This window comes from Candoia aspera, chromosome 2, assembly GCF_035149785.1.
Source record: "Candoia aspera isolate rCanAsp1 chromosome 2, rCanAsp1.hap2, whole genome shotgun sequence".
Taxonomy (NCBI): Eukaryota; Metazoa; Chordata; class Lepidosauria; order Squamata; family Boidae; genus Candoia; species Candoia aspera.
In genome coordinates this window covers 53,571,131-53,596,762 of record NC_086154.1, presented here as the reverse complement: position 1 = coordinate 53,596,762, position 25,632 = coordinate 53,571,131, and the positions used below count along the sequence as shown (strand labels likewise).

The 25,632-nt window shown below is 37.5% G+C and overlaps 1 protein-coding gene across 1 annotated transcript in view; it reads left to right on the top strand.

Moving 5' to 3' along the window:
* Window positions 1-21,913, top strand: part of SYN2 (synapsin II) — a 148,626-nt gene extending 126,713 nt beyond the window's left edge. Inside the window, exons 10-13 of the mRNA XM_063291840.1 lie at window positions 1,474-1,623; window positions 11,390-11,450; window positions 16,670-16,913; window positions 21,027-21,913. Of these exons, the coding sequence (XP_063147910.1) occupies window positions 1,474-1,623; window positions 11,390-11,450; window positions 16,670-16,913; window positions 21,027-21,162 (591 nt within the window). The 3' untranslated portion in view covers window positions 21,163-21,913. The remainder of the gene's footprint in view (window positions 1-1,473; window positions 1,624-11,389; window positions 11,451-16,669; window positions 16,914-21,026) is intronic.
* The last annotated feature ends 3,719 nt before the right edge of the window (window positions 21,914-25,632 follow it).

Sequence of the window (25,632 nt, the reverse complement as noted above, 5' to 3'; positions counted from 1 at the left end):
TATGAATGAACAAATATCTTCATTATCTTTATTATGATCTTTGACCAGCCTCTACAATAAAAGAAAATAGTTTAATCTAACAATTTGTTGTCAGGGAAAAGAAAAATAATAAATCAGTAAAAGAATATGTCTAATTAAAAGTTTTGCAGAATTGTGTAACTTGATCAAAATATTTGGCCACCTGGTGTGTGAGTGTAGAATCAGCACCCCTTAAAAAGAAATAAACATAAACTCTGTCAGTATGACCCTCAAATTTGGAGAAGATTGGGGAGATCAGAGCACATCTTGGGGCATCATAAAAAGGGCACTGTATGAGGACATGGGCAGGAGTTTCTACCTCCCTGGATCTACAAGGGCAAAGTCTCTGTGAATAAGGAGTCCCATGAACTGGTTTCTCTTCAGATCATATAAATTAAATATAATAAAACAGATTATCTGTGTCAAATATTTTTGAGCAAATAAAGCTGTTTCCTATTTTGATTAGTGAAAGAAAGCTTTTCTATATGTCCAGCATGAAATTAGTTCTAAATAGAAATAAGTAAGTTTAATGTTGCAAGGGAATATCTTACATTATTGAAAATACAAACTTAGTATTGACAAAACAGTACTTCTAGGAAGCAAATAATGTTCCATATGAGGTGGAAAGAGAAAAGCTGCTTCTCATGGCCATTGAATAAATCTCAGTTTTCATAGTCTGCATGAATAAGTAGACTCAATGTTTTTTAATGCAGTTCGTTGTGCAGACAAAGCTATTTGTGCCAGTATCGTTCAGACAGACTCCTAGAATAAAGCCAAGATATGTTTAGCTTTAGAATAATTTCTAAAGATTTTAAATTATTGCCACAAATGTTTTCTAAAAACTGTATTTAAACTTTTAGATATCCATTTCCCAAGTTGCTTTTTACCAAGTGTTTTGCAGGAATCTAAAATTTTTATTTGACCATGCCTGGAATTATGGGCTTTCTTTCCCCAGAACTCCTCAAGCACACAGTGGAAACATAGTAACCTTTGGACAGTGTCTGGAGCTACATTAGTACAAAGCAATGGGTTATATATGTTGGATGCACAGCTAATGCATATGATTTGCATTTCAAAGAGGAGCTGTTGCTGGAGTATTGTAGTATTAGTTTTGCAAACCTCAACTTTCTGCATGTCTTGATGCAGCCATTAAGTCACTGGAATATGCGCACTCCAGTCTAACAAGTATTTAACAAGCTAGAATTATCCAGTTTTAATATATTCCAGTTCAAGTTTCTTCTCATAAAAAATAAAACAAAACATTCCTTTTCATATGCATAAATGCCCAAGATTTGGATAAGGAGAATTTTTAAAATTCTAAAGAAATACTTTGCACGGTCCTTTATTTTTAACTGTATCCTCCATGCAGTTCAAAATAAATGATAATCATAGCGGTGTGACACAGCATTAAAAGTTACTATCTTTCTCTACCTAACCAGCTTTTATATCTTCTAGGTTATGGATTCTGCAGTGCCTTTGATTGGTGAGCATCAGGTTGAAGACAAACAGCTTATAACTGAGCTTGTCATAAGCAGAATGAACCAACTCTTATCTAAAACACCTATACCATCTCCTCAGAAACCAGCTGCTACTCAGCAGCCGCAGGTAAGAAATGCTGACTCACGTCTAGCCATACAAAAAGAATTTTAGTAGAAAATATCAGGAACATTCAGAACATCTTGAACTGGGATACGATATGGATAACTTTTCAAATATTGTGTCTTTAAAATACCTAAACAGAGATCAATAGAAAGTAAAGCAGTATCATTAAAAGTAAATTTTCGGGGTACAGTATGTGTCTGTTGTTTGTTAGTTAACTAGGACAATTTAACCTATAATCATCTCTTATATGCTTTCTGCTCATTTTCTTCTCAAGGCTTGATGATGTAAACAGCTCTGTACATCCTATTTTATGTGGCTATAGTATGTACGTTTGTGTCTATGTAATTTTCTATTTATTTGAAATAAATATATACTGGCTATACTTTTTGTCTTCCCCAAGCCCAAAACAGTTTTAATTGACAATAAACATTATAAAATTATAATTAAGCATGCAGTAATATCTACAGGCTGTAGCATGTTAGACATGAACCTGAATTCAGTTTGTTGGTGGGTCATATTATTTTTTGTAAGGAGAAATACTTAGCAGGTTTTAAATAACATAAATTCACTGGTACCGTACTGGAGTAATTCTGCCTTGCATATTCCCAAACTAAACAATAGGTTTATTTAATTATTCATTCATTCATTTATCAAATTTGTGCCTCTGAGCAGCATATAATAAAACTATAAAACAGGCACAAGATTCTAAGATAAAGTCTATGTTCTGGATGGTGGTAAGAAGCCATAGCCGATAAGCTGTCTGAAAACAGGTTCATAAGGCACCACAAATTGCCCTGTTCTTCAGAAAGAATGACTGGATTGATGTCCCATCTGTTTACTGGTTTACCACTTGAAAGAAAGTGTAAAATGCATTCAGTCTTACAGCAGTGAAAAATCTGTTATAACTAAATTTCTTCATAAAAGGAGGTAAAAAGAATAGCCATGTGAACCAAAATGCAGACTATTTGTTTTGTTAAAATGTTTTTGCATCTAGACCAAAATAGGCTATCTTTGTCAACAGCTGTTTTTTTGTAATCAATGGTTTGCACATTTATATTGCCTTTGCAGATTATAGCAAGAAAAAAATTGAATGTATATTTTATTTTATTTATTATTTTATTCACGAAGAAATAAATCCCTATTCAGTTTGGCAACGTTGTACTTGTTTTGTGCATTTTAATAGAGTTTTCACTGCAGAAAAAGAGGGGAAGATGAAGACAGAGAAGCATATTTTGAATTTCCCTTAAAACTGAAGTGAAAATTCACCCAAATTACAGAAATTGTAGTTTTCAATAGTTTTCATCACAAATTACCTAGGGTGAAGACTATTTAATTACCAAAAACATGCATACTAGAAAACATTAACATTTTTAAAAGATAAATGGGCTTTTAAGTGTTTAGAAATCTAAAATATATGTAATTTTTGAAAATTAGCCATTATTAACCATTTTTAATTAACAAGCACAGTGAAAGAAGTAAGTGTATAATTGAATCAGTGGCAACAACCCTGTATTTTTTACTAAATAAACCTATTAATGTATATTGGGTTTGCTAAAAATTAAAACCATACAGATACACATAATCAACAATAAAAGCAATATACCGTACCTTTTGAGAAGCCAGAGCTTTTTTAAAATAATTACTTGTGGATTTGCAGGTGAGGGTCATTTTACCTTCGCTAATCAGAATAAAAGAAATTGCTGAAAATGAAGGAATTAACATGAGGTGCAAATAGCTCCAGGCCTTCCTGCTGCAAACCATGTACAGTATACCTTTGAAGATTAGCTACTACTCTGGAGGAGCTGTGTGCTTGGTGTATTTAAACTTTGTAATACCTAAACAGTGTATCTTTCTTCTTTCTCGTTCTTTCCCTTCCCTCATCTCTGTCTACTTTTGTTCCTCCTTTTTCTTTCTCTTTTCCTCTCCCTTCCCAGTGCAGTTGCTTCTTAACCCATTTCTATCCTCCTGCTGCTCAAAAGAGAATGGTTGGTATATGGAGAAAGGAATTAGTGAATGTTTAAGAGCAAATTGGGTAAATTGTAATGCTTATTGTACAGGCAGTTAAATTTAATAGTTATTAATCAAATAACTGCTTTTTGTTTTGTTTTTTTGTTTTGTTTTAGTGTGTGGCTTCTAGCAGATTTATAGATACAGACATATATGCACACACATAAACAAATGTGTCACGTTCACACCTTTAATGGTGGGAGAGAGAATCTCCAGGATTACTGGCAAACTCATGTTGACAACATAGGGCAATTGGGCACTGTGTACACACAGGAGGAGGCAGCAAATGACAAAACAAGCATTGCACTGTTATTCATTCATTCATTCATTCATCCAAGCTAGTTATTCTAATTTTCAAAGAGAAAGGACAAATCAATAATACAAGTACAAATCCAAATTTTAAAAAACATAAAAATGGTATGGGTAATGGAAAATCCAATTTAAGCAATAAAATAAGCATTGCGCTATTGTGATGCAAGCTCTGCCCTTTTATTTTGTATTGATGCATACATGTATGAAAGAGGTATGATGAAAGCCTTACAGTATGATGAAAGCCTTGGATCCTGTGGACACCTGCCAAGAAGAAAGTTGAAATGAATAGTATTGCATTCTTAGTGAATCCTTAGAATACTGTAGTTGTTTCATCTACGGGCAGGAAAGTTATATCTGTTCATAAATTAGAACTGGGGTTTTCTGTTCATATACAATGCAGTGTGCCTCCTAGACAAATAGTGAAAGATTCATGTCAGGTGCACTGCCACATGCATGTATTTTTTTTTCCTAGGGTTGTGCACAACTCTGTTTGCAAGGAAATGGCTCAGAGTTCAAGCCAAAAGCTGTAATGGTTTATTATACAGTAGCCTTAATAGTACACATGTAAGGAAAAATGCAACCTGTGGAAGCAAAAATTAAACCTTCTGTTTTTTAGATCATTCTGAAATGTCGCAGTGTACAGAATAAAGTATTTAAAATATATGGGGAATTGCAAAGGCTGAGTTTTCAATGTTTAAGATCATGCTCAAATTTATAGCTTTTGGTCTATTTATGTCTATACATATATACATATATGTGCGTGCTCACATACAAACACTCATTAGGAGATTTCACAGCACAAATATAAGAGCAAAAAGGCATTGTGACTTTTGTTTTATTCAGCTTGTTTTTCTGTCCGAAATATATCAAGTAAGCATAATTCCCCACCCCACCCCCACTAAGATTATAGCACCATCTTGTGGAAAATGCTCCCATATAGTGAAAGTAAGTTCATTCCTGTTTTTAATGACAACTTGGTAGATTGAACAAGGGCTGTACGGTAAATTTTAATAATTCAGCCAAAATGCAGTTAGAAGTATATGATTTTAAACATATACAGTACATCAATAAGTTTGCATTATAAAATTGCTATATGAAGAATTTAGACAGTTTGGAGAATTTATTTGTTACAAGCAAAGAGTAAGCCATGTTACAACACAGTGTCAACCCTTGGAACTGTCAGTTAGGCAAACTATATGAGCCGCTGCCGCTGGACCTCAGGATCTACTGCTCTGTCACCACAGCGTCATCGCTGGTAGTGCTGCTGCAAGTTTAGCTGCTATTCCTCCATTCTTGCTGCTTCAGCATTTGTATGCTATAGCTATGTGATTCAAGAACTATTGTATCATTTTTATTTTTGATCATAGAAGGCTCAGAGGCTAGCCCAAAGGTCCTCCCATCTCTATTTTGAAAAAAGATTAAGACAAATAGCATTGAAAACACCAAAAAGCATAAAAAATAGATCCAGTTGGAACTAAAAAAGAAATTTTGCAGATTAGGAACTATGGGAATTGCTCACATTATTTTTCCTTGGTTACCTCCCTACATCATTGGGAATGTGCAGGCCACTTTTTTAGGGGCCCAGGACCCTTTGCATTTCTGTTGGGGAACGATGTGGAGAGGCAGAATCATTCTGGGTGACTTTGTGAGAGTCTCATCCTTATGGAGAACTGCTTGATTAGAGGAGATGATAACAGCATTAAAACAGCTTTATCAACTTCCCCAACACAGAGAGGTATCACTAAAATATAAGTGAAGATCATAGATGCAGCAGAATATGCAGACACAACTATCCTCCTTCCTCCCAAAAGCAAAAGCTGTAATATGAGAAAAAAATAATAAAAATCCACAATCAATACTTTTGTGAGCTGAAGCTTTATCAATTGTTTGTAAGCTTTTGAGTTTCTAAGGACTCTTTTCATAGAATATCCAGAAAGAAAAAGTATGGTATTTGAGCCATACCCGTATATATACAGTACAGTCTTAGATGGAATGCGGGAATAGCTTGCAGATGTCTGAAAGCGTCCTGTCAGACATAAAACTGGTATTAGGTTGAACAAGTATTCTCCCAAAGCTTGCTGGGCAGAAAAAAGAAGATACATGGGGAAGATACACAGATCTCTTGCTGGGTGGAAAACTCAGAGAGGTAGCGTTTATATCAGGAGTCCTCCAAACTTGCAGCCAAAATGAAAAGAACCGTCAGGAATGGGCAGCATAGAAATAAAATAGAAATGTGTGCCAATCTAGAATTTGGCAGCAAGGCATGAACACTGTTAGCTGCCCTAGGAGAGTCTGTCCACTCAAAAAATGGCTGCTAAGGTGGTATGATCAGTTCCTAAACCAAATATCAGGTGAGCAGGGAATCATGAGGGCACCAAGAGAAACTTCTGTGGGCACACTGGTGACCTTAGGCTTCATATTGTGGATCCCAGCTTTATACTTAAAAAGCTGGAAATTTTTGTATTTGATAAAAAATTATCAGTAGAAGCCAAAATACATTGGAAGAATTACACCGTAAAAGAATACAGGGAGAAACTATTGTTGAACACTTAACGTGTGGCATTTTCCAAGTCAATGTCTGTTGGTTTCTGTACCAGCAGATGGAGATGTTGTTATTTCGCAGTACTTCAATGTTTGTTACTGCTGAATTTTACTTTATATAAAAGCACCTTTTCAAGTTCTTTAGCGTCTCTCAGTTTATATATGAAATTATTGAATAATCATCTCATAAATATGAATTTCAACTGATACTTAATTGTTTATGTATGATCTCTGCAGACCTGAAAAATGTTTAAAGGCAAAGCTGCTCTTATGCAGGTGTCAGCCTTACCAGGTAGACCAGACAGGAAACAACCAGATAAGCTAATTCTATTTTATTGTAAAGCTACATTAACAGAATCTTGCAAGTCTGAAAGTACAGTTCTCCTGCCGACTCCTTTACACCTCAAGAAACTAGGAAGGGTCCCTTCTGAGCCTCTTGCTCCACCCACTATCCAGTTGCAGGTTATGCCATCTCTTATCTGACTGTTCCTAAGGCAGCATCTCTTTGCCCCCTCTCCCAAGGTCTTTCCCACATACCATTACAGTAGGGATGGTTAGGTTTGCTGGGGCTACACTGAACATTTTTGTGGGGAGAGTGAAAGCTGCTGTAATGTAGTAATTAAAATGCATTAATTAAGTAATGAATCATGAAAAATGCATAGGACCATGTGACATATGTAGGCAAGGTTAGAACTATTTGGTTTTTTTCTCTTGTGTTTCTTTGGATAAATTTTGCAGGGGATGTCTTAGTTTTTTAACTATGTTAAACCTAGTTTAGAACACACACCTCTGGGAGGTTTTTTTTTAATGTTTTCTGCCTCAAAATTGCAGTCAGCCATGCTGCAGACTTTCAGCAGTTATGTTCAGAGAGGCATTGGGGAATACTAAAAGAAAGGTTGAGAGCCTCACATGATTCTGGAGCTTCAGATTTATCCCGTTACTGTATCATAACCTCTGCAAGCTCAGTACCAGAAGGTGCCCACAAGAAAAGGACCAAAGACATCCCTTCAAATATCCACTACCTCAAGAACAAACCAAGCCTTCTAAGGAGAAATATCTGAGGAATACAGAAGGCTAGAAGACAGATACATAACCTTAGTAGTACCTGTATTCAAAGATGCAAAGTTAAGAGTTGAAAAAGGATGCATAGGAACCTGTGAAAGTTTACCTATGACAGGTCAATGATTAAGAAGGAAAAGGCCCTTGACATGTTCATGGTAGCTAGGGATGCCAGTAGCCATTTGACAAGTTAGTTTCTTTAAGGTGGGGCACTCTTACAAAGAGAGGGAAATAGTTTTATTTGTAGTTTCAAGTTCCTAAAATACCTGGACCAGGCTGTAGAAAGCTGAAGAAAGTATAGAAAGTTCTTTTTGCCTAAGAATTCACACTTGTGCAGTTACAGTCCTATTAAGCTCCACCTAAAGTTATTTCCATTATTCTGACATTCTCTGGTGAATCAGTATAAGGAGCATATTGGGTACTATTCTCACTGAAACTCGATCCTAGTGTCATCTGATGGAGCAGTGCTGACTGGCTCTGTCTTGATTGTAAGCAGTCCCTTCCTCTTACGGATAATTTATAGTATTTGGGAAGCGTGCTTTGCATTGGTGTCCTTAAGTCCTATGGAATGTTGTGCAGTGTAGTAGCAAATTCTATATGTTCAGTAGCATCGCCATTGGCCTGGTGGAGAGGATTCAGCAGAATCCTATGAGTGTTGGCTTAGCTCCTGGCTATTAGGCAACCCTCCAGCAAAGAATATGGGCAGCTCCAGTTGCTGTAATTATCCTGGTGTGGTTGATTTTGAGCACAGGGTTACAGCTATTGGTATTTAAGGGGTAGGATGAACACAATTATCATATGTTCTGCAAATGTCAAGAGTGGATACCAAATCCATAATTATCAACAGATTGACTGCATTTAAATGTAATAAATAAACATTTGCCCTCTCGGATTTATTCAGCTCAATTTTATCAGTTATTCTCTAGAGCCAAATCGAAGGATAAGCTTGATCATGTCAGTCTGGGCATGCAGGCACAGTATTCAGAAGGTCTCATAACATGTTGAGCAGGTATAACATCATCTAAGGATAATCTATACTAACCTTTTCATGCAAGCTCTTTGGGGGTATTTGGGGTAACTGCTGGATATTCCATGTAACACAAAAAATGTCAAGAATGTTTGGAGCACTCAGTAATAGTTCTAGCTGGGATGTGGTTTGTTGTATGTAATCCCTGATTAGGTACCGTTGAGAACTTTGAGTCCATCTTTATTTTTTACATCAACATGTGCTTTGAAGTTATATGGCTCAGAACCATAGATCAGAACCACAATACCACCTAGCCCTGAAGCTGAATAAAAGCTTCACTACAAGACTTTTACCCAGAGGTATTTTGGCCATTCCGGATTCCTAATAGATGGAACCTTCTATTATGTGATTTGTAACTAATCACAACAAAGTAGAAAGGTTTTGTCCTATTTTATAAATTCTGTATTCCAAAGGTGCTCCTTTCTGAACCCTTAGAACTCTGTATATCCATAGGATCCAAGTCCAGGTAGTCCTCACTTAACAACTGCCTTGTTTAGTGACCAAAGTTACAACAGCCCTCAAACTGTAACTTTACAACTGGTCCTTGCACTTTCATTGCAGCGTCCCCACATTCATGTAATCAAGATTTTGGTGCTTTGCAACTGGTGGGGGTTTACAACCATTGCAGCATCCTATGGGATGATGGTCACCATTTGCGCACTTCACAGCTGGCTTCTGACAAGCAGTCAGTGGAGAAGCCGGCAGAAAAATTGCAAGTCACGTGATGTCTTGCTTAACAACCATGGGTGATTCACTTAACAACCATGGCAGAAGTGAGGTCTTAAGTCTGTTGCAGTCATGTGATGTCTCTCTTAAAAACCACGTTACTTAGTGATGGAGTTGCCGGTCCCAATTGTGGTTGTTATGTGAGGACTACCTTTATGTCACTGTAACATGATAATTTGTGGTCCTAATGAGAGCATTAAATTTCCTTAGAAGTCTCAGATGAGCTACAGCACACATGTCAAATTGTTGAAATATCACTTTTAAAATGCCTTTAATATTTAAGGCTTGGTGACTTGGTTTTAAAGACCCCTTCCTGTAAGAAAAACGTTATTTTCTCTCCTTGAATAAGATCTCTTGGCATTAGAACATGTCACTCTAATTCCTCTCTTCTGAGTCACCATAAGTCTTGACAGCAAGAAGGGGACATGGCCGTGTGAGGAGCCTGAAATACGTTGACATTTTGATGGACATGTGGTAAAACAGAATACTGATATGAGCAGAGAACTTCAGGTACTGTTTAGTGAGCAACAAGTGCATCCGTAGGAAAGTGTGCAAGGGTTATTAAGATTACAAAATGCTTAAACAAAGATATATTTGAGGAAGTGAACAGGAAACATGAGCAGTCACACTGGGAAGCCTAATTTAAGGCAACGGTATTTCCTTTGAGATGGACTATATTAAGCATAGACCATAGATCTGTTGGTTTGGTACGGATTTTAACCATTGCCTTTTAATCACAGTCCGTGATATTCTGTGGAATATAATTAGACTTTCAGTTATCATCTTTCTGGCAAATTCAGAATCTCCATATCCAACAAATTATGAGGGTTTTTTTTACTTGGAAAAAAAAAACCCTTCTGTTCACTTAAACTAAGAGATAATGTCAAGCCCAAACGTATTCATGAATGGGGATGCAGCAGCAGAGACCAAGCTCTCCTCCCAAGATCAGTGGTACACAGCTGTAACATTCACCAGACAAAAGTAATAGATTTTCCCCACTGCTGCTGAGTGTCCCATTTACTCCATTCTAGAATACTATTTACAAATATGGCAGACCCTTAGTGACTTTTATTGGTTTCAGGGCTGCATCATCAATCTTCTGTACCCAGTCAATTGTAAAATACTCCATTTCTGTAGAGATGCTTCTGGAAGTGAGAATAATCTGTCTCCTTTCTATTATCAACCCTGCATTTTATATTTTATAGGATATAAATGTGTTGAACATACTGTGCCTTTTTAATGGGACATTTACAAATTAATATTAAAAATCTTATTTACTTACTTACTTACTTACTTACTTATATTTCGAATTTCATCACCGCCCATCTCACTCAAAGAAATTTTTTTTGATGTTTATTCTTCCCCAGAAACATATATTTCTCAGTGGAACAGCTGGTCCACTTCTGCCCTTGTTGTCTCCCTCTTCTCTCACTTGTGATGATGCCTGGTATCCATTAGTTAAGAAAGGAGCAGATGACAGAACTCCCATCTGCCCAGGAAAAAAGGTCTCCTTTGCAACAACAGGAGCTTGCGTGGGGGGTGAGGCGGGGTTTTTTTTAACATGGAGTTAAGAGCAGTATGAGAGCCAGGTTGGCATAGTGGTGAAGGCATCAGGCTAGAAACCGGGAGACTGGGAGTTCTAGTCCCGCCTGAGGCACAAAGCCAGCTGGGTGACCTTGGGCCAGTCGCTTTCTCTCAGCCCTAGGAAGGAGGCAATGGCAAACCACTTCCGAAAAACCTTGCCAAGAAAACTGCAGGGGCTTGTCCAGGCAGTCTCTGAGTATCGGACACAAATGAACAGATTTTTTTAAAAAGTGCAGCCCTTTCCTTCATGACTACTACAGGGGAAGAAAGGATGATTTCCCCCATTCTGTGTGCTGCAGTTCCAGTGAAATCTCTGCTTTTTTGCATCTCCTATCACTTGCTTCCTAATGATACACCAAGAGTCATTTCTCCTATGGACCTCAGGGAAGTTTTTACCTGGTAAGAAGAGGCCAGTCCTAACAGTCAAAGGAGTGTTTCCCAGTCTACCCCCCCCCCCCACTTCTAGCCCTCTTACACCCTCATCTGTGTGTTTTTTCTTCTTCTATTTTGCAGACTGGATCAGTTAAGGAGCCAGAATCAAATAAAGCCCCATCCCAGCGACCACCTCCTCAAGGTTGTTTACAATACATTCTCGACTGTAATGGCATTGCAGTAGGACAAAAACAAGTCCAGGCGACTTAAATTTTTGAAATTTAAAACAAGGGTCAAAGCCAAAAGAAAAAAGAAAGACATCAACAATGCCAATTGTTTGTGCAGTTTTTCCATTGTTTCACTGCTGACCTGGACTGTGTTTTTTCTATGCAGTGTCAAATATATTGTCTGGTTGTTTATCTGTTTGTGTTGTAATGCTTACTTATGTTTCTCTGTATAACTTGTGATTCAGGGCTGTTGTCGACAGTGTACAAGAATTGTGCCTCTACTAAGTCAGTGGGACTGTATATTATGGATGGTTAGACAGTATTTTTGAAGTATTCTATATTGTGGGTAAAAAAAGACTAACCAACCCTGGCTGAGATATAATACTTTTGCTTAACTCTGTGAGTATGTGTGCTACATTTGATTTTGGGTTTTTTTTTAATGTGCATGATTAATGAAAATTGATTATAAGATTTGAAAAGTCTCATTTAGTAATATGTTAAATGAGGCATTTTCTTTTTATAATTTTATAAAGATTGCTTAATTTTGAGTTAAGACATATACATAAGATGAAAAACTATTATTTTTATTTTAATTATTACATACAAAATATGAAAGAATTATATCCAGGAATGCATAAATATCTTCTATTTTCAGTGCAGACTTTTTAGGGAAAAATCTGTATCTATTAGCTTCAGTGCTCCAAAAACAGGCCATGTATGTGCAATATTGATTCAAATTTGATATTGAATATATTTAAGTTCAATAAGAGAGTTTCTTTGGTGGTTATGAAGTAGCCGTCTGGTTTTCTATCAAACTAAAGCAAGTGTTTACCAGAATTACTTTATCTATATAATTCAGGTAAGCCACAGTTCTTTAACTAAGGAAGTCAGCAAAAAAAAAAAAGCCTTCTGTGATTAATCAGAACCTTTCTTTCTAAATATTATTCTATCCTCCCTTTTTCAGGGTTTTTTTAAATGTAGTTCATGGACTTAGTGTGTTGCTATGTCATTCTGTATGTATCATAATTAAGGCCAAGAAATTAGGATACAGTAAAATGCAACTATGATACAATCCAGCATTTTAAACTTAAACAGCTGAGTAGGTAAAAGAATGTTAGTGGATCTATGGATATCCCATTAAGAGTCAAAAGGCTCAGCCATAGAATGTAGTACATGAGACTCAAGTATATGTAAATAAGAAAACAAGAATACCTGACCCGGGGTGGGGGGCGGGGGAGAGGGAGGGTGTAATTTTGCCAAACTTTCTTATAGCCATAATTGCTTATGACTGTCACAACACCAGTGGCTGTGTGCATAACCTTACAAGCAATATCCAGGTGGGCAGTTAAGCTGTTGCAGAAAAAATATCCCATAGTCATTCAAATGCACCTCTTAAGCATTCTGTAGAAGTGAGGGAAGGAATTATTTTGTCAATTGAAGACTAATAATAAGGTCAATAGTAGTCCCTAGGTTAATACAAACAACTATGTTTTCTTTTGAGACAATGCTGAGGTCTGATTTTTTTTTCTGCTTGTAAGCACTACTAACAACAATATAGCTAAGTTAGCAATTTTTTTAAAATTCAAGACGTGGGAATTACACATTATTTTTAATGGCAGTTTTGATGTTTACTGCACATGCTGTTGTTCCCTGCTCATTTTTAGTTTATGAACAAGTATATTTTGTTTGTGTGGCCATTGTTTCTGATAATGATCTTTTGATAACCACACTGAGGGGACTGGTTATATAGCTAGAGTGTGTTCCCTTCATATCAGGTTCATGGTCTTCCTCACCTCCAGATCTTAATCCAAGAGAATAAAAACAGCATTCCATTCTGGAGTGAAAAAATGAACCTGCCAACTGAATGCCATTAATATCAAGCCATGAATGTTCTTTTGCATGTAGTTTGAGTAATTAAAGATGCTTTTGTGCATTGTTTATGGGCTCTCTCTGTGTGTATGAAGTGTGTATGTGTGCAGACCACAGATAAAATATTTGCATCTTAGCAAAATATCACTGCATTTGATGCAAATGGTCTTAGAAGGACATGCACTAGTTACTGGCTCAACAGAAAAGAAGCAAGCCAATATGTTTACCTGCATGCTAGCATGCTTAAGTGCAATATTGTGGGAAATTGGGAAATGGTATTTTACAGTGTAGGATTAATGTCTAGGGGGGAATGATCTGTTTTCTTTTTATTTATTTATTTATTTCTGTTAAAGCTGCTATTATTATTATTATTATTATTATTATTATTATTATTGCTGCCTTTTTGTACCAAACCAATGCAAGCAAGCAAGCAAATGCTGAAGTGTGACTGCAGTATATATTTTGTGAAATACTTTGTACAGCTTAATGTGCAATAAAAAAGTTACATCTGTCTTCAGTGTATAGTTTCTAGCACACGGTTTTCCCAAGGGGAAAAAATCTTTTATACTCAGTAAAGAATATTTAAGCATGGGCTTTTTAGCATAAAAAATGGAACTCAAATTCAGAATCTCTCAATCTGCTGTAAATTGAATCTCAAGCTCATGACCATCTTTAAACAAAAACACATCAACCCTGTTCACATGGCACGCAGTTAATAATGTGATGGGCTGGGATCACTTCTGCATCTACCTGTGACTTGCATAAATTCAGTGAAGGTTATGAACAGACATTTATGCATATAATTTTTGGCAGGGTCCCAGGTCACACATGGTGTGAACACATATGGAGTTGTTCACAGGCTCTGTTGAAGAAATGTAAATTAGGGACCAGGATAGATGTAATCCTTCCTCTTCCATACATTGTGCTATTGCTATAATTTTTGCCAAAATTTTAATGTGTGGAAAATTAGCTAAAAATCTAGTTTGTTATTATGAAGAATGTAAATATCATTAGAACTTTTTTGAAATAAGTACATCTATGCATCCAGGGTTTGAAAGAGAAAATACAAATTCTCACACAGCAATTTACTTTAAAAAGTAGTGTTTCTGTGCCTTGTATTTTTAAATGAAAGCATGGTATCAGTTTTGCTTCATCTGCATAATCCTGCCTCATTAATTCTCTTAATTAGCTGAATAGACCTAATGTGTATTTGGCCTTCATTCAGCGGCGGGGGCGGTGGGGTGGACATTTTGGCATGAAAGAGAAAAGGATTTTGCAAAAATTCTTCCTAGGCCCTCTAGTTGAAAGTACATGTGTACAGTATCCCTGTTTTTAACAAAGGCACAGGGTGCTGAAGGAATGTTTTGGGAATGTATTTTTCATCTTGAAAGTATCAACCTTGAGTGATGATGCAGCATCATTCTAACAGACTGATAATCAGCTGAGTTGATTTCACAAATTAAAGTGTGTGATGTTTGCCCACTTTGTACGAAGTGGGAAAATATGTTATATATTAATATCTCTAATATGCCTTTCCCTATCCAGGGTTTTGTGTGTACTCTGCTGCATGCATGGATTTTTTCCATGAATGGGCCTAGCCATCACTTGATTAAACATGTCAGTTCTTAGGTTGATCTCTCTGTATGCCCAGACCTCTCTCCACCCTCTGAACTAAATGGAGAAGCAAGGGCTGGGACCAAGATCTCTAAGAAGGTTTACATGAGGCTGTTACAGAGGACTAGGAGAATGTTTTCATGTCATATCACAGATTTGATTTTTTATATGGTGGGGGAGGTCCTCAAGAAAAACAATTCTAAAATCATTTGGACTCACATAATTAATTTCAAGAGACTATGAATTTGGGCTAAAGAACTCTGTGATGGCAGAGCTGGTACAGTACTGCGTTCTGGTACGATTCTGAAGGCAAGTTATCCTAAGCAAGCATTTGTTGGAATGATACATTTTAAGATCAAGCATCAAAGATTTAAATGCAGCTACTTTGGATCCAATTGTCAGACCCTTCAATCTCAACTAAGACTCCACAGGTCCCAGTCCAAGTTGACTGCGTTAACTTGGATGCAGATTTGATGGTAGTGAAATCCATTGTCTTCATAGTTTATAGAAGTAGAACAGCCATACGCTAAGGAAGATTTTGCGGGGCGGGGGGGAATACACTGGGAAGAAAACTGCCCCAACTGCAGCTGAATCTACAACTAGTCTTGATTAGCTGTTGCTTACAAAATATGGAGCTGCTGATTGATGTCGCAAGGCCTGAGTATGTTAATTGCTTTATGGTTGGCTCAAGTAGGTGCCTGTCATGTTTTCCCAGTAGGGTTTATTGAAAAGCCACTGCAAATACATGGGACATTTTTTAAAACATAACAGCCCCCCCCCTTTAAGGCAAAACAAAAAAGGCAACTAATTTGAACTAATATTGTTAATAAACAGTGCTGTGATATATAGATATATAGATAACAAAACAATCAGATCCCTTCTAGGTGTTAACTTCCATTGCGTTCAGTCTGTAATGAAGCAATCTAGGAAAATGTCTTACTTATCAGGAACCTGAGAACTGAAATGGAGAAATGCTATAATTAATGTAGCTTAGTCTGGCCCAGCTTTATCCAACCTGATACCTTTCAGATGCATTGGACTTCAACTCCCATCAGTCCTTTCAGTGTGACAGTGTTACCCAGGGGTGATGGGAATGATAATTCAATACATCTGTCTGGCATCAGTGTAAGAGTGTGTGAATTACCTCCCAGCTTCTCTTGCCATCAGCCATAAAGATTTCTGCTATCACAAGCTAACATCCAGCACTACTAAAGATCCTTAGTCTCTCTGACCTAGATAATGATTACAGGTCTTCATTTAGCAACTGTCTCGTTTAGCGACCATTTGCAGTTACAGTGGTACTGAAAAAAGTAACTTTGCAACCAATCCTCACATTTACAACCTTGGGAGGTCAAGCAAAGGAAAGCTGAAGTAAGATCATAAGCACAGTTGTGGTTTCACTTAGAAACCGCTTTGTTTAACGACCAAGTTGCCAGTCCCAATTGTAACTATACGAGGACTAACTGTATTTTGTTGATTCTCTAAAAAGAGCAGATGCAATTACTAAAGCAGTGAATTTTCAAAGGCTGTTTTAGTGTGGATGTGAAGGTTTGCAATTTATATTTACAATATGTAGAATTGTAATTCATGATAACTAAGGTATTCTAACCCCACTAAACTTTTCTGGTGCCAGGTTGATATTAAGTGTTGGTTGTAAGAGCTACTACAAAATTACTGATGCGTTATGAAGTTTTTCTTGTACTGAACCTAGGGGGCCCAGTGCAACCCCAAGGAATGCAATCACAAAGCCAGGAGCCATTGCAACCACCACAAGGGTTCCCTCCGGGGCATTCAGCAAAGCCCTCCGGTTCTCTGCCTCCACGTCCACCCGGCCCTGCAACTCAGCCACCACGTGCCCAGGCCTCAGGTCCTTCAAGTGCTGGGCCTCCAGCAGACATGAAGACTGAGCCCTCGCCAGCTTCAGCCCCGAAGTCTCAGTCACATCCTCAGCTAAAGTAAGGCCTTCTTGTCATTTTTTCCTCTTGTTTTGTAACGCTTCTCTTGCCAAGAGAGGTTTGAGTGCAACCTCTGCAGATAAAAGGAGTATAAAGCTCCTTTCTTTTTGTAACTGTTTTGTATCTGTTTTACCTGGCACAGGAACATTTCCAGCAAAGGCATCTCCAAATCTGCTGAAAAAGGAAATTTCATATAATATCTGTAGGTTTGAGTTTGTGTTATCCTCTCCTCCTGTCCAGCACCTCAAACGGCATTGACTCATCTTGGATTGTGCTGGTGAGAGAGAGACACAGAGAGAAAATAAGCCTTATCTGCTTAAACTTTTAACCTTGCAGCCACTCAGACCAGAAAGATCGGAAAACCCATAAAATGTTTTCCTTGTCAAAAGATGTTTCCCACTAAGGCTATAGGTAGACATTCATTCATTCATTCATTAAGCACCTACTGTATTACGTTCTATGCATAAGACTTCAGACAGTGAATCCAAGTCCATTACTGGTAGAATATTTTCATATTCTATACTAGGTTTGTTAGGTATAATCTACAGCCTTTGATTTTAATTTTTGTTGAATTCAACATTTTAAAGCATGGCTGAAGATGGCTATTTCCTTACTTACTTTATATATCACCTGAGTCTTTTGGAAGCTCTGCTTTGAAGGTTAATATACCATGTTCCATAATATTCAATTTTTTTTTAACATATCTCTACCCAAGAGTAGATTGCTTAACTAGTTAGAGGTAGAAACCTACCTCTACCTCTAAATAGTTAAGCAATCTACTCTTGGGTAGAGATCACAAAAAAAAAAATTTTTTTTTTAAATTACAGAACAGATAGATGTGATAAAGCAATAAATCCTAAATGGCCTTAACCATATACCATTTAGTTGTGTGTGTAAAAGAAAGATTCAGATTACTATTCATTTTTATTATTTGACCATAAACTTTTCTCAGAAGAGGTAGAAAGTTAAAACTAATTTAAAATGAGTCAGTGTGGGATAGTGGTGAAGGTTTTGGATTAGAAGTGGGGAGGCTTGGATTCAAATTCTCAGCCACAGAAGCTCACCAGGTGACTTTGGGCCAGTCATTCTAGCTCAGCCCAACCTACCTCACAGGGTTGTTGTTGAGGGGGCAGTTAGGAAGAGGGAGCATGATGTATGGCACCTTAAGCTCATGTACAAAAGGTGGGATATAAATTAGTAAATAAATAAATATACTAGAAAATAGCAAGGGAAGAAACGACTGCCTCCCGCTGCCCTCATGCAGGTCTCCATCTCCAGTTATTTTTTTAAAATGCAACAGATGTTCAGGGATCTCCCACACTTCTCTCCCTGTTAATGACTGTAGACAAAATGGCTTAGATGCCTAGATAAGTTAACTGTCTGAAGTTTATGAAAAGAACGTTTCTTGTGCTTTCATCCCTTCAGGAGCTTGTAGACTACACCACATCCTACCCCACACAGTTTTGGAGGTTCACTGAAAAATAACACTGACCAGAAAGACCTGAATAAATAAATGTTTAAGTGTGTGTCCACACTATACTATAGGCAGAGCTATACTGTAAATCTGTCTTCCCCAACATGGTGCTTCAAGATATATTGAACTTCAGTTCATGGCACCACTTTGAGGAACTTTGCTATAGATGCATACTGAAAGACTCACCTGCTGTATGCCCTGCTACACACATCAGAACTGTATGGACATATGCAATGAAAGCCTCAGTTCAGTATATGCAAGGTAAGGCTTTCATTAACTCCAAATGTATGACTGTATAACCACAGGAAAATGAAACTACAAAAATTAAATGGACTAAATACTTCTGAATGGTAATAGTGACTTTTTTTTTGTAGAGCTGTATAAAATACTTGCTCATTGCAGAGTTGACTTCCTCAGAGCATTAAAGCCATATCCTCCAGAAAGCTATGTTAGGAGCTTCCCCAGCTGTCTGCACATCTTTGTGCACACACAGACACTTCATTTCACTGGGGGGTCTTACAGTTCACCTACTGAAGTATTGTCTGTACACGCAGGGAAGATATTTGGAGCAGTCTTCTGGAGGGCCTGGCTGCATTAAAGTTTTGAGGAGAGGCACTTTGCTCATGCAGTGTTTTTTGGACAGCCCTAATATTTTGTTTCCCTCTTTCTTGGTACTTTTATTAAGAAGTACAAGAAGCAGACCGTGGCTGATCTCAAAGAAGCTTAGCAAGAGTAGACCTAGTTAGTACTTAGATAGGAGACCAGAAAAAAATCTCAGGACTATGGACCAGAACAGAAGGTTGAAAACATATTCTGGAAGAAGTCAGTGATGAACCACTTCCACACCATTGGTAAGAAAACATCATGGAAACATGTATGTAGCCACATGCAGCTGAGCGCAACTTGAGGGAAACTTTGCTTTCCCTTTTATTCAAATCTAACCTTTTTATCCAATTCCCTGCTTATTCCAGCCCCAAACAATTGGGCCAGATTAATGTTTATATAAATTTTAGTGTATCATCATGATTTGTGATGCTGCCCTTTTAATTTACATTAGCATGGCCCGTCCAAACCAATTTTTCCTAGCAAGGGACTTCTTAGGGCTATTCCTTAACATTTGAAAGCTCTATGCACATAGCTGTAAAGCATCCCGAATGGCTCATATCTCAAGTTACAGATTTGTTCTAATTCACATTTCAATCCCCCACTCCAAATCTTACAAAGAAGAAAAAAAAAGCATAACCAAATTGCCAATGGGATTAACTGTACTCAGTGATTGAGGCATAAACATGCCTTGCATTCTCACCCACATGCTCTGGCTTAACATGTGCATGCAGGTTATTAGCCTGTGTATAAATATTTAATTATGCCATTTATGTTTCAGTTCTTAATCAAGTAAAGAACTGTTTTATCTTTCTACCCCCTCCCTTCAGTGACTGTTAAACCCAGGTACAGTGAAAATGAAAGACTATACACACATATAATATTGCCTGCTCTGATTTTATGGAAAAGGTATACACTGAAAGTGATTGGTTTGTGGTAAAGCATTATACAAAAAGCACCGATACAATTTCCCCCCTTTAAAAAGAAAAACATATTTAGAATTTATAGGATTTAAAAAATGAATAGTATCTGCTGCCATTCAACTATTTGCTTCCTTCCATTCAGCCTACCCCTATTTTCCTTGTATTTATTCATTTATTTACTATTAATTCAATTTATATGTCTGCCCATCTCTTACTTTCTTGCCCTCAGTTCTTTAGGGTGCAGTTTCATAATTGTATTGTTAATTGTCTTTCACCTTGTTAGAAACTTTAGAAAGTTTTCCATATGACTCTGGGCAGCTAACAGAGAATAAAACCATGATCAAAACATCACAACAAAGCAATAAATAACAACGATAGGAGCCAAGATAGCCAAACAACACAATTAACATAGCTACAGTACAGGCTCAGCCACACACCTCAGGCTCAGCAACAGAACCAGATCTTTAGGGCCTTACAGGAAGCCGGTAGCTTTGGGGCAAGTTTAATCTCCGGTGGGCACCATGACAGAAAAGGCTGTCTTCCAGAAGTGGAGACACTGGCTTTGTCTCAGACATTTGTTTCTCTTTTTTTTAAGAACTTTATTATTTTTCAAGTATAATTAAAATACAAAATATAGAATATAGAAAAGACAGAGTACAGAACTAAAGAAAAACTATAACAGCGCGAAGTTAGAAAGAAGAAAAAGAAAGTGACTTCTGACCTTCTCGAATACAGATATAAATGCATTTATAAATATAATCTCTTATCATTAATTAAACCTTAGTAACATTATTTCTATAAAACCATTTAATCATCAAAACCTGAAATCAAAGCTTCATTTTTTTCTGACACAAACAAGTAGTCTAAAAGTGGTTGCCAAGTAGAAACAAATCCAGACATGGTAGTTTCTCAAGTCAAAACTAACAATTGTGCTCATCTGTTCAAAATGTGACATCTGGGTATTGCCAGTAGTATTTCCTGCTTCTATTATATGTAATCATAAATTGAATTTTGAAGGGGGGCTGCACCAGTAATGAACGACAAAAAATATCTGTATGTAAGCCTTGGGGTGAGTAACATTCATATGTGTGAGTTTCTGTCTTTGTCTTGCAGCAAATCACAGTCTCTGACAAATGCCTTCAACTTCACGGAATCATCATTCTTTCGATCATCTGTGAATGAGGATGAAGCAAAAGCTGAAACCATCCGAAACTTAAGAAAATCTTTTGCCAGCCTCTTTTCAGATTAACCATGCCTAGTTCGGTTTTGTATATCCATCAAATGTTTGAAAATCCCTTGTGAATATTATTTCACAAACACAATTTCTTTATGAATGATCCTCCTTTGCTGTTTCAGCTGTTGTATTAAGCAATATGTTATGCTCTTTTAAAACAGGGACTATAATGCGTTAATTCTTCAGGTATCTAAAAAAAAAGCCACTTTAGAAAAAGCCAAGAGGAAAAGCTATACAGCCGAATGCTTACAGTCCTCATTAACTGTGATCTTGTGGCCTTACCGTTAAATGCACTTGATCATCCCATTGGACACTCTGTTGTGAAGTCGTTAGAGCAACACACCTTTTAAGTTGCAAGTCTTCCCTTTACTGCAGTTTTCCCTAGTACTTAGCTGCATGTTTGTTTCTTTAAGACATTTTCTTCCGCAAAGGTACTTTTTTGAGACTTACTTCCTTGCCCTCAGATCTTTAGGGTTGCAGTTTCATAACTGTATTCTTGTTAATTGTCTTTCACCTTGTTAGAAACTTTAGAAAGCTTTCCATCAGCTGAATGTAGTTTTCCAACCTGCTTTAAGAGCAAACCCTAGAATGAACCAATGTTAGAGCCCTACGTGTGTCTATATTATTCTATTCTATCCTCATATATTTGTTGTGAAATTATTTGCAGCCTGTTAATAGTGACTTTTGCTTTGTAAAGTGTCATGCATGCCCTCATGTTGCCATAGTTCCACATTACATTCTAATAAATGCAAAGCTCCATACCTAACAGGAAGTATGCTTCTACTGACTTCTCAGCACTGTGGCGATGATAGCAGAGTGAGATCCAAAGCTTAATTTTTCTAATTTATCTAACTGCTGGTCAGACTGCATTACCAACAAACTAGGAAGAATCTATCTCAGAAACACAGTTTTTAAAGAGACCAAGCAATTCCTTGATACATTCTGATAGAATCTGACTAAATCCTGTCTTGCCTACAGAGAGGGATCTCTTACAGAATGGTTTATAGAATACCAGCTCCACTTGGTGCCAAGTTATATTTTGAAGAGCTGTATTCACATTTCCTAATTTTGTCTTTGCTCATCTTGGAGACAGAATTTCTTTTCCTTTCCTGTTAAACTCATCCTATATATTAGCATGCCTGGCCTTTATGCTCTGCTGTGCAGAACAAAAATATTTTCATTTTACCTGATGTTGAAAACATAATATTACACGCACGCACACGCGCGCACACATATAGTCATATGAGGGACGGAGGAAGGGATGAGTGGTTTGTATAATGTATGTGCCTCATTAAGCCAAATGCAACCCATTCACCATTTACTGTATAGTGGCCCATAAAGGATTTGCAGCAGTTTTAAAACAAAGGTAGACTTGTACTTTCTTGTCAAAAACTAGTCCATGAAAATTACCGTATGAACTCTCCCTCAGTGTTTGTAAGTAAGAAGTCTGCCATATATAACAATGCACAGTGTAAAGCTTTTTACACAGAAGCTTTATCAAACTACAACAGAGATTTGAACCTGGATGAGAACTGTTTCTCTAGCACATTTATCCTGAGAGTCAGGATACACTTGCCTTTCTTCAATGCCCCATGGTCTGTAATCAGCACAAAGAATGGTCTTGAAACTCTAAGACCAAAGGAATGTCTGTGTTGAAGAAGATGGGGAATGATTACTTCCTTCTTCAGCATGCTCTTTTCTCCATACGAAGGGAGAAAAGAATTGCTCATGATTACTCATTTGTTCATTAAAATATTTGCAAACTGACCTGGATCTTAAGATATGATAGTCAATGTAAAAGCACAGAACAAGATGCAGAATGAGTTGCGATCCACAAAAACTTTTGAGTGAATACCTGGAATGTCACTTGGCAGCAAAATGACATCAGTGCTGGCACCCTGCACTTCCCTCCCTTTGTTGTATTGGTCCCAATGGTAGATCACAAAGCAGAGAGCATGCAGGAGATCTGAATGCTTGGCATATATTGAAGGGCCCAGCCATTCAGGCTTTGAACATTATCACTGACCTACAGGCTGCACCAGAGACTTATTGACACTCTGCGGTTTCTTTTAAAATAAATGCAATAGATTCTTGATATCAGTCTAGCTGTCTCATGTCTGCATTAGACCAACCTCCATAACATTTTCAAGGGCAGCCACACTTAAAGTATGTTACCGTCATTTAAATTGGAGATTACCATTCCAGTGTGTAATCTGTTTTGATAGTATTTGTTTATTCCTGTAAACATTTAACAATAGAAGAGAATATAGGTAGCTCAGGGATGAACTGTGGAGTCCTTGGTGCTCTCTGAGTTTGGTTGTTTGCTTGCAGACGTTTCATTACCCAACTAGATAACATCATCAGTACAAATGCATGTAGGGTTTTCTCCCTGTTTATATATAACAATCTCCATGGCACTGGAGGTTCCATGGCACTCCATGGCACCATTATGTGGCACAAACATATAACAATCTCCATTGCATTCAAGGCAACTAGCATAAAAATGCAAAATAATATAAAGCTGTTAAAATTCAATTCAAGCATACGTAATGAAGACATGAAACCACAATAAGCCTGACTGAAAGTTAGATCTATTCCCCTTCCACACACAAGGGATCACCAATCTGAGACTGATACTGCCCTTATATGTCTCCAAAATGCCATGCAGAAAAGCCAAACAGATTAATTCTGCAAGTTAATAAGCTTGGTGCCTGCTCCAGAGCAAACAATGCACTAAATGTTTTGCAACACTTACTCTGGAACTGCAGGGTAGAATGATTTCCTGCTGATAGGAAACCCCACCTCATCCTATCTCTGACTCCTACCTGCCATGTAGGAGACAAGGCATCACACCATATTGGCTTCTTCCCTTGTTCTTCCCAATCAATCTAAGGGGTGATTTTGCTGCTCCCCCCAGATAATAGGTGGCTTCCTTGACACACACACACACACACCGCCATTGTGAACACCATGAAAAGCCATGAAGAGTCATTTGAACACACCCATGGCTGGCTGGAGGTAGTACTGACTGGAGGAAGCACTGATTAGCTCAAGTAGATTTACAGAAGCTGGCATGGCAGCATGAGAACATGCTATTCATTTGGATGGTGAAGCTGGTGGTGTAGAAAGGAAATGTGGAAATCTCTCTAGAATCCTTTTCTAAAGGAGAGAATGGAGGCTAAGTACAACTCCCAAGAGAATGTACTTCCTAGCTTGGGTGTGAAGCAGAAGATTCTCTCTCACATGTTTAATAACTGGGCTGCTGAAATTGGGAACATTTTTAGGAGGACATCTTCTGGCAGACAGACCAATCCATAGTGAGATAGGTGTACCTATCATATCTTAAACCATTTATAGCTTACTTCAGTCTTAAGCTATAAGCCTCCCAGAGTCGCCGTGTGCGAGATGGGTGGCAGAGAAATTTAATAAATAAATAAATAAGCTATTTAAGATTTAAATGTTAGAAGTAATTTTAATTGCACACAAAATATTTGGAATCCATTGCAGATTTTTTAAGCCAAATATAATATCCAGAAACTGTGCACTGGTTACAACTTTGTTGTTACATTTTCAGCATTTGAAACTTCTGAATACTCTTCAAGTATCCAGGGCTTAATGCAGTTTATTCATGATGAAGCCAGGACATAGCTGACCAAAGTCAGATTTCACAATCTCAGAAACATTTGCAATTAGAGCACTGGACAGTGTATGCAAACTCATTCCTTGCCACTACCTCTAAATTCAGACAGAGGAACGAAAGACTACTTTTTCATGGGAGTGTGACCTCACAGACTAAATGTTCATTCCTAAGCACAAGTTTCTACTGATTGATAGCACCTACGTCTTGTTTGGCAATTATTGATCTTAAGCACCAATCAAGATTAACTGCTGTTTTGGCACTGCATGACAAGAAGCAATAGACTTGGATGTCATCAGCATATTGAAGATTCAACGGCACTTTCATGCAGATATTAAACAGCATGGAAGATAATGTAGAACCCTGCAGGACATCATAGGACAATGCCCTGGGAATTGAACAATAGTTCTGCAGCACATTTTTCTAGATACAACCCCAAAGCAGTGATCATTGTGGAAAGCATCATAGTTAATAGTATCAAAGCCACAGATGTCTGAGGTTATCCTTAGAGCTCTGCAATACTCTTTGCCTAGAATTTGGCATTTTCACGAATTTAAGGGCTCAGAAAGAATTGATAAGATACTTGCAGTTACAGACAACCTGATAGTAGCAACTTCTGACAGGCTAAGGATCCAGTACAGTGTGTGTGTGTGCGTTCATGAATGGCCCAAAGTTTTCCTGCTGCAGTAGGAGACAGCTTGCAATCTGCTTCTCATGCTGTCTCTCATTCTGGTTGATTGCTTTCACCTGGCTCTTACTTACCAACTAGTCCAGTCCAGTCCAAGCTAATTGTTCCAAACTTGCCAACTCCAACCCACAGAGTAAAGAGGCCCATGAAAGCTAATCAG